At 37.7% G+C, this 12,471-nt stretch overlaps 1 protein-coding gene across 4 annotated transcripts in view; it reads left to right on the plus strand.

Moving 5' to 3' along the window:
* KAT6B (lysine acetyltransferase 6B) overlaps positions 1-12,471 on the plus strand; it is a 186,247-nt gene that overhangs the window by 12,791 nt on the left and 160,985 nt on the right. For all 4 annotated transcript variants that reach the window (XM_077895094.1, XM_077895092.1, XM_077895095.1 and 1 more), the window contains exon 3: positions 1,629-2,506. In XM_077895094.1, the coding sequence (XP_077751220.1) occupies positions 1,886-2,506 (621 nt within the window). In that variant the 5' untranslated portion in view covers positions 1,629-1,885. The remainder of the gene's footprint in view (positions 1-1,628; positions 2,507-12,471) is intronic.

Below are 12,471 nucleotides of genomic sequence, written 5' to 3' on the forward strand. Positions count from 1 at the left end.
GGCTAACATTTTGAGGAAAGATGTTATTTCTCCCTTTTAGATACATTAAATAAATAACCAGAGATAAATTTAAATTTTTTTTTATGAGACATTTTTCAAAGTGTACAGACCTTGCATGAGTGGAAGTGATGATAGCTATGGTATGTTGAATATTAGATATATTCACTTAATTCTCTTAACAATCCTCTGTGAGGGATATATTATTATTGTCCTACAGGTAAGGTAACTGAAACTTCACTTACCCAGGGTTTCTCTGCTAGTGGTTGGTAGAGTTGGTATTCATGCCATTAGTCTGATTGCAGAGGCAGTTGTGGCTCCTGTGGTGAAGACAGCACAGGACTTGGATTTTAGGTAATGGCATTTAGCTTTAAGTTTACTATAGACTGTTACCTTGAGTGAACTCCATCTTCCCCTGGACCTCAGTTTACACATAGAATTGTCTTGGCAGATTAGATGACAAATTCCATGTGAAGAGAGTCTGTCAACTTGAAACTATAAAAAGAGTTCAGATGTGGATATTATCAGTGGAAGGTGAGATTGGAGCCCAGATCTGACCAAACTCCCCAGCCAGGGCACTTTCTTCTGGTGGTCTTTGCAGGAGTACTAAATATAGATTGGAGATATAGGGTGGTTTTGGTGTTCACCAGGAGGCTTTCAGAGAGCCATACCACTGTTTACCTGGAATCAGATTTGTATGAACCTTCCTTTAAAAGGTGAAGGGTTAAGTTACCATATTAGTTTCAGTTTTCCAACCTGTGGGTTAAAGAGTGTCACAGACCCTTTGGCGGATACGATTCCATGGAAGTGGCGAGATGGGAAATTTTCTTACATGTGAGACTTGGGAAATATAATATCTAACTGAAATAGAAGAATCAGGATTACTGCCTTTTTTTTTTTCAAGTTTAATATTTCTTGAAGTAAGGTTAATATACAGTTGACCCTTGAACAGCATGGGTTTGAACTGTGTGGGTGCTCTTATACGTGGAATTTTTTTGATAAATATAGTACTGTAAATGTATTTTCTCATCCTTAAGATATTCTTAACAATATTTTCTTTTCTCAAGCTTACTTTATTGTAAAAATACAGTATATAATATAACATAGAAAACATGTGCTAATCAGCTGTTAATGTTGTTGGTAAGGCTTCTAGCTAACAGAAAGCTAGTAGTTAAGTTTTTGGGGAGTCAGAAGTTATACTTAGATTTTTGACTCTGTGCTCAAAATTGTTGCGTTGTTCAAGGGTCAATTGTACTTTCACAAGATTTTTTTTGTTTCATAGACTTGTTCTTTGAGGTTGGTTTTATGTTTATGATAGACATTTATCTTGAACCACTCATGTAAACTTACTCATTTCAATAAGAGTTAATCCATTAAGTAACTTAGGTGTTATCTTTTAAATGCCCCATAAGTGACTTCATATAAATAACTAGTGAAAATCCTAAAAAAATTTCCTTCTCAGACTGTGACCCAATTTCTGGTTAGAAAATTTAGTCACTGTGGCTTTGTTACATAATACCTGCCTGTCATTACTTCTGTGGTCCTTTTGCATCTGGAAAGTAATACTGAAGAGTCTTTTATTTTTAGCAGTTCCATTATTAAGAACATTTTCCCCCTTTTTATCCTTTAAGGTCTTGATTTCCTTGTGAAAGATGTTCTTCGCCCGAATGCAGTCTTTCCCGTTGGTCAAATAGACATCTATCAACATTGCCCGTGTGTCCTGTTTTTAATCTCTTAAGGATGGATGTTTGTGAGGTTTTGCTTAATAAGATCTGGAATATTCTGCCCATTTGTTGAGTTGTAAATGACTTTTAAATGTTCAAGTTCTGTTAAATACAAGGAGAACCTCTATGGGTAATTTTGGTATTGAAGAAGTCATTTGTCAACCATGGTAAAACTTGCAAACCCACTTTATACAGAGTGGATTCTTGAAGCTATACAGAAGATAAAAAAGCAAAAGCAAAGACCCTCTGAAGAGAGAATTTGCCATGCAGTCAGCACTTCCCACGGGTTGGATAAGAAGACAGTCTCTGAGCAGCTGGAACTCAGTGTTCAGGATGGCTCAGTTCTCAAAGTCACCAACAAAGGCCTTGCCTCCTATAAGGACCCAGATAACCCTGGGCGTTTTTCATCAGTTAAACCAGGCACTTTTCCTAAGTCAACCAAGGGATCTAGGGGATCATGCAATGATCTCCGGAATGTGGATTGGAATAAACTTTTAAGGAGAGCAATTGAAGGACTTGAGGAGCCAAATGGCTCCTCCCTGAAGAACATCGAGAAGTATCTCAGAAGTCAAAGTGATCTCACAAGCACCACCAACAACCCAGCCTTTCAGCAGCGGCTGCGACTAGGAGCCAAACGTGCAGTGAACAACGGGAGGTTACTGAAAGATGGACCGCAGTACAGGGTCAATTATGGGAGCTTAGATGGCAAAGGGGCTCCCAAATATCCCAGTGCTTTCCCATCCTCGCTACCACCTGTCAGCCTTCTACCCCATGAGAAAGACCAGGTAAGTGAAGAGAAGGTCGTTAATGCCCATCTGACTTGTACAGTTTCAGTTAAATTTTATATGGACGGAAGTTCCGAGTGAAGTTGAATGAAATCAACTGTTTTGCCTTACAGGAGGCTTTTTTATATTTTAAAATGTATATGTTGTTGATAATATAAATTGTTCTGTATTGTTTTACCGTGTATGGAGGGCTTCCTCCCTGGGCAGTTAAGAATTGAATATGATGATTATGTCATTTGTTTTTTAAGCTTTAATTGGTGAGTGCTTAAAGGGACCTGGATAGATAATTTTACTCCTCCTTCATCAAGGCAGGACCATATATATTTTAAAAATCTCAGAAAGGCCATTGTACATTTTTCTTTTTTAAAATTTTATTTTATTTTATTTTTTTTTAAGATTGTATTTATTTATCAGAGAGAGAAAGTATGCACAAGCAGAGGGAGCGGGAGAAGAAGAAGCAGGCTTCCAGCCAAGCAGGGAGTCTGACACAGGGCTCCATCCCAGGACCCTGGGATCATGACCTGAGCCAAAGGCAGATGATGCTTAACTCACTGAGCCACCCAGACAGACACCCCCTCTTTTAAAATCTTAAAATTACTTATAATTTATTTTTTTCTGCTTTATTGAGGTATAGTTGGTAAATTTTTCTCTTTATTATTACTTCTAGAGAAGAAGACTATAGACTAGTTAGGTTAATACTGATAACCTGTGCATTTCTGGAATTGGTTTAATGTGTGACCCAAATCCTGCCTTTGTAAAGTCATTTATTATTGTCCACTTCTCAGTGGGCGAAAGTGAATATTTATTTTGTCTCATCCTGTATCTTTTCTTATACTCTTTGGTTTCTTTGGGTCTTATGTTATTTCTGTAGTATTTATACACCCATGGGAGATTTCTCCTTAAGTGACAGCTCCAATTTTAGGTATTGGAGTAGGGTTTTTGTTTCGTTTCAAAGCTATTGAAGTTACTTCCCAAACTAAAACCAAAGTAGAGCTGCAGCAAATTGTTTGTAATAATTCAGGCCTTTCATTGTGGTTAGAAGAGGGTGGTTGTATGTATTGACTATATTTCTAGAAGTGATGGAAACACAAGTGTTAAGAAGAAAGTTGTGCGGCTGATGGCTTGCTTTTCCTTTTTGGATACTGCTAGCTCTTGAGATGAATTCTGCTTCCCTCCATGCTTTGAGCTGATAGAGGCCCAGCTCCAGAAACTGGGTAGAATCAGGTGATTTGCTTTCTACAGACTAATCTAAATCTTAGCATTTGTTTCTTAATCATGTTTTTATTTTATTAGTTTTTGTCAAATTTATTTTATCTTTTGGTGGTATTTGTGTTTGTGTAACCAGCCCTCAATTCTTTGTAAGAAAATGTGGCATACAGAAAGAAGTAAGTAAACCTGCAAAAAGAAAAAATTATTTTAATAACATTTGTTTCAAAAAAATATATTGAGTGACTCAAATCCTAATTCCTGTGTCTGACACAGCCATGTTAAGCACCTCTGTTTCTCATTAAATATTTTTATAAAAGCTTATACGCCATGGGGAAATTCCTTAAGGGAATGCAGAGCCATTTCTTGATAGATTTGGATATCTTTATTTTTAAAACCTGTATATTACCCTGCGGTATATTAAGGTTTTATAATTAAATTACCAGGTACATGGACTAATTCAGGTAGCTTTAGGCAACTTCATAGTTTGTTTCAGTAAATTTGTGATCCAGGGGATATCTTTAACTTGAGATAGGAGTCACTACAAATTTTCCACAGCCCCTTTCCTATCCTTCTCTTTAACCTTGCCCATCATTTCTTGCTAACCTTATCAGTTTTTTCATGCAGCATCTGTATGGAAGTATTTTTAGTCTAAAGGAAAATTCATGTCTGAAAGTATCTAGGATTGAGAACAGAGTGATTTATTGCTTAGCATGCAGTTGTTACTGTTCTTTCTATGATGCTGATCTTTTTATATTGTCCAGTTAGCATCATCATAGGACAAAGAAAACAGAGAAAATGTATCCTAAAATTTTTTTCTTAATGGAATTTGGAGATGAGCTGCAGGATTAATTTAATCATCTAATTCTTAAAAAAGAAGAAATAAATATCATTTCAAGTCCATTTGACCAAAAGCTGTTAAATTGTTTGTATTATATATTGCAATGTCATTTTTCCTTGAAAATGTAATATTGCAGGACACCTGGGTGGCTCAGGGTGGCTCAGTGGTTGAGCGTCTGCCTTTGGCTCAGGGCGTGATCCTGGGATCTGGGATCGAGTCCCACATCGGGCTCCCTGCAGGGAGCCTGCTTATCCCTCTGCCTGTGTCTGCCTCTATGTCTCTCATGAATAAATAAATAAAACCTTAAAAAAATGCAATATTGCCCTTTGAGATTATAAATGATAGTTTACAACCATGTGGATTTGCTAAGTAAATGTAATAGAAATTCTTAACCTGGGCCCATGAATGAGCTTGGGATGGAGAGACCACAGATCCCCAGAAATTCCATATAAAGCCGTCTGTAGTCACATGTTTTTCTAGGGTTAGGGTCTGTTCTGGTTTTTTGTTTGTTTTGTTTTTATCTTGTCAGATTCTCAAATGGACCCAAAATGTCAAATAGCCAATGTGAATATTTTAGTACTGTAGAAAATATTTGTTGTTTCTTTTTTGTTGTTGTTGTTTCTTATACTAAAACCATGCTAATTGTTGACTTTAATGATTATTCCTTTATAAGCTGCTGAACTTAGGTCTGAATGTAGACTGGTTGTACTATGGTTTTGTGCATATGGGACTTTCTCTAATATATTCAAAGGGCAGATTATCATCGTTCTTGATGTGTTAGAAATCTGTAGAGTTTGCATTGTTGGAGGACATTTATGATATAAATGACAACTGTTGGTACAGAGATGGAGTAATCTCACAATTTAGCCAACTGATGTCTCTCAGAGAAGCTGTTACTCTAGTTACTTTTGCTGAGTAGTTTCATTTAATTGTGAAAATGAAACCAAAAATAGTACAAATAATAACTAGCATTTCTTAAGTGTTAAATGCTGGCAGTATTCCAAGTGCTTTACATTTATTATCTCCTTGACTTACACAATAACTGTGAGGGCCATTGCATTATTATCCTTATTTTGCACATGAAAAACTGAGGCTCAAAGCCTAAGTAATTTGCTCAAGATCACTCATAGAGCTGGTAAGTGGTGAAGCCAAGATTCTAAGGAGACAGTGTGACTCCAGAAGTCTTTACTGCTGGGCTGTGTACTGGTCAACAGTGTTGGCTTTTTATTAACAATAAAAATATCGGGATCCCTGGGTGGCGCAGCGGTTTAGCGCCTGCCTTTGGCCTAGGGCGCGATCCTGGAGACCCAGGATCGAATCCCATATCGGGCTCCCGGTGCATGGAGCCTGCTTCTCCCTCTGCCTGTGTCTCTGCCTCTCTCTCTCTCTCTCTCTCTCTCTGTGACTATCATAAATAAATAAAAATTAAAAAAAAAAACAATAAAAATATCTCTTCCATTTCCTCAAATGCTTAGAAGCAGTTTTTCCTCAACAAGTAGATTTCTGGGATTTTAAATTTGGTAGTTGCAGTGAGCTTATTACAGTTTTTAAAGCAGGTACTATTTTATAATATTAGCAATACGGGAAAGCAGTAAGGAAAGTAGTAAATCTGTGTCTAATTAGATTTAACATCATCATCATTCCTATGCATGGCTGCTAGGAGGAATACAATGCAAGTTAAAATAGAAGGGCTCCTTCCTTTCTGAAATGTAATTGCACATCTTCTGATAGTCTAGAATTCAAATTGGATATTACCACACTGGCTCCTTAGCATAACTTCTTTGTATTTATTTAAGAAAGCTCTCTTTGGTGAGGTGATATGGAAATGAATTAAACCACTGAAGATAAAACTTTATCTTTGACTTGGTGAGGGAACTCCTAAAGGATAGTATTAGTGTTTCTCATTAAAAGTGGTAAAGCTCAATTAGGTCAGATTATGAGGACTTTGGAAAGTCAAATAATCTAAGAGAGACTTCACTTATCACCACACACTGTAGCATTAAGATTCCATTTGAATATTTGGGCGTTAGCATTTTTATGAAATCAGTTTAGTTCTATTTTAAACAGATTCCATGGTATTTCACTTTATTGGGGATATTTTGCTATAATTTATTAAATATCAAATATTGTTTCCAGTATATCCATACTACAGGCACTCTGATTTTAGGCTGCTATAGCTGGAAAGGGAGATGCTTCTCAGGTAGGGCTTTTGATGGTTTATTTCCTTGAAGAAATGAAATAACTCTATCAGAATCTTGCAGAAGCCTTCAAACAGGATTACAAAAACAATGATACTGTCCATAAGAAAAAAGAAGATGAGTTTAAAAAGGAACACAGATGACCCAAAATGGGGCTGAGAGACAATACTGTTAAAAATCACTTGTGGTCCTGGCTTGTTCAGTTGTTTATTCTGCTTGTCCCCCACTCCCTTTTAGGGAGATGTTTTATTAGGGCTTTTGGCAATGTTATTAGTATGAAATATTTCCGTAAATATAAGATTAGTGTTATACGTTACTTTCTTGTGTTGTGTAAATGCCATAAATAAGAGGACATTATTTTTAGATACCTTACTTTGGTGTTCTATACTTTTTTTTTTTTAACATGAAATTTATTTATTTATTTATTTATTTATTTATTTATTTATTTATTTATTATTTATTTATGATAGTCATACAGAGAGAGAGAGAGAGGCAGAGACACAGGCAGAGGGAGAAGCAGGCTCCATGCACCGAGAGCCCGACGTGGGATTCGATCCCGGGTCTCCAGGATCGCGCCCTGGGCCAAAGGCAGGCGCCAAACCGCTGCGCCACCCAGGGATCCCTGGTGTTCTATACTTTATCCTCGCCTCTCCAGTCCCATTATCCCTGCCCCAGAGAGAGACCCTCCTTGTCTTTCTCTGGGACTTTTCCAATCACTTGTACTTTGTGAAGGACCATTCACTAGTCCATATTGTTCTTTGATGTGGCAGGCTTCCAGAAGTCTCTTGGCCCTAGGGGAATTGTTCATAGTCTCAGACTCTGGATCTTTTTTGGCAGAAATGTGTGTATTTTTTATCTGCTAATTATAGAGAATCCAAGTGTCCTCCTCTCTGTTGACCTTCTTAGTTTTCCTTTGAATTGGTGTCCTTTGTATTGCAGATGTCACATTTCTCAAAAGAGTGCTTAGCTATGTGTATTCAGCTGAAAGTTGGATAAGGCCCTAAACATTGCCAAATATACTCTTCCGTATAACCTGAATTTTGGAACTGGAATGGATGAAAGTCAGTTATTTTAGAATGACTGAAGTCAGACAGACACCTATTACGGTGTAGAAGAGTAGATGGACCAAATACCTGCTTGTTTCAGGGTCAGGGAAGGAAAAATATTGGAAGTTTATGTTGTTTCTGCAATTAAGCCTCAGTAGTTCTTCCAAATAGCAGACTATCCGAGGACTACTTTTGTGTGCAGATAATACCAGTTGTTGAGGCATTATTGAAAGAGCACTTGGATTGTCTCAAACTAGTTAGTCGGGTCAAGGGAAAGATAAAATGAACAGTGAATGAGTCTTTCTGTTGTACTCTGAGGCATGACAGCTTGTTCTACTTTGGAGCTTTTATCAAGATGGGACTTGTCTAGACTTCTAATGAAACAGGCTTCAGGTGAGGTAGCAACATTATGTCAGAGGATTTTTGACTGTGAAAATGAGTCTTAAACATTCTTTTTAACTCTTTGGATCTTAGACATATTTGATACTGGAGCTGCCCTTTTGACAACACATGATCCTGTCTGGAATGATACGTATATGTACATCTGTCTGCTTTCCTCTGATTTCCTAATGTCATTTTCTTCCAAACATCAGGGATGCTATGGGTGTGAGTTTTTGACTAATTCTGGAAATTTTCAGGAATTTACTGTTCTATTCCATGTACCTGTTTGGCTTATAACAGCCACATTTGTTATATTGGCGGTGCCAACAAAATCTAGGTTTATAGCTTTGAAGTTATTTAGCAGTTAAGTGCTGTTTGCTGATTCATTCTGACAGGATCTGGAATGGCAAAGGTTTAGATTCATTCTTTCTCTTCAAACTTTATTTTAATAACTAGTACATTTTAAGGTTTCTCTATTTTTTTTTTTTTTTAGGTATTTTCTTTGTGCATTAATCACGTACAAAGGGTACATGAGAATGCCATTGTTGTATCATTGTGCTGCCAAATTTTGATGGTCAAACCCATGACTTTTTGTTTTGTTTACAAACTGTTTTCTTGGCTGATACGTAAACTACAGTAGATTTGATGAAACTCCTCACCTCTAGTTACACCAGCATTTCAAATGTGAGTCGGCCTCTTCAGGTACCTTGATCTCTCTGATCTATTAATGTTTCTGAGTACATAAACATCAATTAGCTTACTAAATCAAAGTTAGCAAATGAGTCAGCCATGTAATTTGTTTGTGACATTGTGAGTTAGCAGGGCCATGAAGAAAACATGTTTTTATTTGTGTGTAGGTACCCTTATCTCACAGACCTCAGGTGGCGATGGGGAGTTTATACATGTAAGAAGAAGAGGTATGACAGTGCATGTTGTGAAGTGCTAATCCGTTATTAGGCTTCTGCTTGGGGCTGGACTGCTTTCCCAGAGTTGTCTCCAGGAGTTGCAAACTGTATACTATTGTTTTTCCTTTTATATGTGAGCCTTTTAAGTCACAGATTATTAATGTAGAGTGTAACTTTTTGCTTTCTGAAAGGTAGTACTTCGAAAAATCTGTAAGACAAAAGCTCTAGAGTGAATGTTATTAGATTTAAACTGTTAGTCTGGTCTTTACAAAGCTACAAAATAAATACTAATCAGTGGTCTAAGTAAAATCCAGGAAGGATTTGTGTTAATTTGACAAGTAGGTTTAGAATTCTTTAGCCATTATTTTTTAGAAACCAGCTTTGTTCAGACATCCTTTCTCTAATTTGCTTCACTTTTGATCTTTGATAAAACCAGCTGCAATTTTGTTTCATTAACAAACTTAACTGTTTAACAGATGTTTGTTTTGGCTTGATTGTGTCCTTTCTATTAGAAACAGCATAACATACATAGAAACCATGCTGGGCCTTTTCCTGTCTGTAGCTAGACAGGCGTTTCAGAAGAACAACTTAATTTTATTTACAAGTTCAATTTTTGTTCCTCTGTACTATTATGGTAGGTATACAAACATTTTAGCTCTTGTTCCCCCTGTCAGGGAGGTCTTTTGTTCTTAATCCTCCATCTGTTAGTCCAGTACCCTCCCTCCCCCCCCTTTTTTTTAGCATTGCAAAATCTTACCATGCAGGGGAAAAAAGGTATTGCAGAAGAGGTAATTGAGATATCAGTGACTCTTCTACAGTTCAAGGGAGGGAATGGGACTAGCCTGGTGAATTTAGATAATTTCTTCCATCTTCTTTGATGTCAGTAAGCTGCCATATGGACAGCAATGAGGCCTACAGGAAGGAGGTGAGCTCTGGTCTGGGCTGCCTGGGATACTCAGAGTGATGTGGGCTGGGAGCCAGAGGCAGGCAGCACTTGAATGTTTCTGTAGTAGTTTCTGATGCAGCCAGTCCTGATTTTTGTCCATGGTGTACTACCATGCTTGTGACTCTCTCAGATCATAAGTGGGAATGATGAAATTCAAGAAATAGGATATGAGGTAAGAGAAACAATCGTAAGCAGGGAATGCTCAGACTCAAAGCCAGTGTTAAGGACATCGAATGATGATTCCTGTTTGATACTTGATCACCTTGTTTCCAAAACTGTTTTTTTTTTTTTAAATATCATATAGAAACTTCTATCTGATATCAAAACTCAACCCTACCTATTGAGCCCTGAGATGTGAGTAACTGCAGAAAACAGTCTGCTCATGGAAGAGTGTGGACTGTTTGAAGAACATAAGCTATTCCAGTTAGGCTGTAAGCAGCTTGCTAGGAGACTGGGAAAGGTAGGTAGTGAAGGGAACCAGGAAGGTATTTCCCCCTTAAGTTTGTAACTTGTGAAATTGCAATATTTCAAAAAGTTGAAAGAGTAATACAGTAAGCACTGTATATCTTTCACTTAGATTCACCAGTTGTTAACATTTGTTCTTTCTCTCGCTCTTAAGTTGTGTGTATACAAATATGTACATAGTCATAATTTCTGGCTGAACTATTTGAAAATAAATGACAGACATCATAACATCTTAATACCATAACGTCTGCCATTATAACATCTTGATACCATAATATTGTCATAATAATTTTATGGAACGTTTTCCTATACAACCACAATACTATTATTTCATGTAAGAAATTCAGCAGTGAAACAAGAGTGTTATCCAGTACACCATATTTTCCCAAGTGGTCCCAAAGTTTCATTAATAACTTTTGTTTCTGATCTGGGATCCAGTTAAGGATTTGCATTACAGGATGCTTGGATGGCTCAGCGGTTGAGCATCTGGCTTTGGCTCAGAGCATGATCCCAGAGTTCCGGGATCGAGTCCTGCATCAGGCTTCCTACATGGAGCCTGCTTCTCTCTCTCCCTATGTCTCTGCCTCTTTCTCTCTGTGTCTCTCATGAATAAATAAATAAAACCTTAAAAAAAAAAAAGGATTGTGCATTGCATTTGATTGTTATATCTTTAATAGAGAACAGTTTTCCCTCTTTATTTTGCTTTTTACATCAGTGGCTTTTTTGGTATTTTTAAATTTTCTTACAGTTTTAAAAAATTTATTTTTATTTTTTATTTATTATTATTATTTTTTTTAATTTTTATTTATTTATGATAGGCACACAGTGAGTGAGAGAGAGGCAGAGACACAGGCAGAGGGAGAAACAGGCTCCATGCACCGGGAGCCCGACGTGGGATTCGATCCCAGGTCTCCAGGATCGCGCCCTGGGCCAAAGGCAGGCGCTAAACCGCTGCACCACCCAGGGATCCCCTAAAAAATTTATTATTATTTGAGTATAAGTGTCACATAATATATCAGCGACATTTCTTTTTTAAAATCTATCTATCTATCTATCTATCTATCTATCTATCTATCTATCTATCTATTTATTTATGAGAGAGCAGGAGCAGGGGGTGGGGGAGAGAGAGAAGCAGGCTCCTCGCTAAGCAGGGAGCCTGATGTGGGGCGTGATCCCAGGACCCTGAAATCATGACCTGAGCTGAAGGCAGACGCTCAACCAACTGAGCCACCCAGGCACCCCCGGTCGGTGACATTTTTGATAATTCCAGGCCAATTGTCTTATGGGATGTCTTACAATTAGTGTTTATCTGATTGTGTCCTCACGATCAGATTCAAGGTTAATAATTTTGGCAAGAATACTATTTGGGGGATCCCTGGGTGGTGCAGCGGTTTAGCGCCTGCCTTTGGCCCAGGGCGCGATCCTGGAGACCCGGGATCGAATCCCACATCGGGCTCCCGGTGCATGGAGCCTGCTTCTCCCTCTGCCTGTGTCTCTGCCTCTCTCTCTCTCTCTCTCTCTCTGTGACTATCATAAATAAAAAAAAATTAAAAAAAAAAAGAATACTATTTGGGTGGTGTCATGTCAGGAGATACATCCTTTTAAATTGTCTCATTACTGGTGGTGTTTATTTTTTATTTTATTTTATTTTTTTTTTACTGGTGGTGTTTATTTGATCAGTTGGCTAAGGTACTGGTAGATCTATTAGTTTTGTATTTTTGCTGTAATGAATTACCACAAACTTAGTGGCTTAAAACAATGCAAATTTATTGTCTTAACAATTCTGTAGGTCAAAAGTCCAGAGTGGGTCTCACTGAGTTAAAAAAAAGTGTGGGCAGGGGAATCTGTAGAGGAGAATGTGTTTCCTCCCTCACCTTTTCCAGCTTTCGTGTGCTGCCTGCATTCCTTGGCTCTGGCCATCCCCTTCATCTTCAGAACCTGCAGCATGGCATCTCTCAGACCATTTCTCCATAGTTA

The sequence above is a fragment of the Canis aureus genome, chromosome 4, assembly GCF_053574225.1.
Source record: "Canis aureus isolate CA01 chromosome 4, VMU_Caureus_v.1.0, whole genome shotgun sequence".
Lineage (NCBI taxonomy): Eukaryota > Metazoa > Chordata > Mammalia > Carnivora > Canidae > Canis > Canis aureus.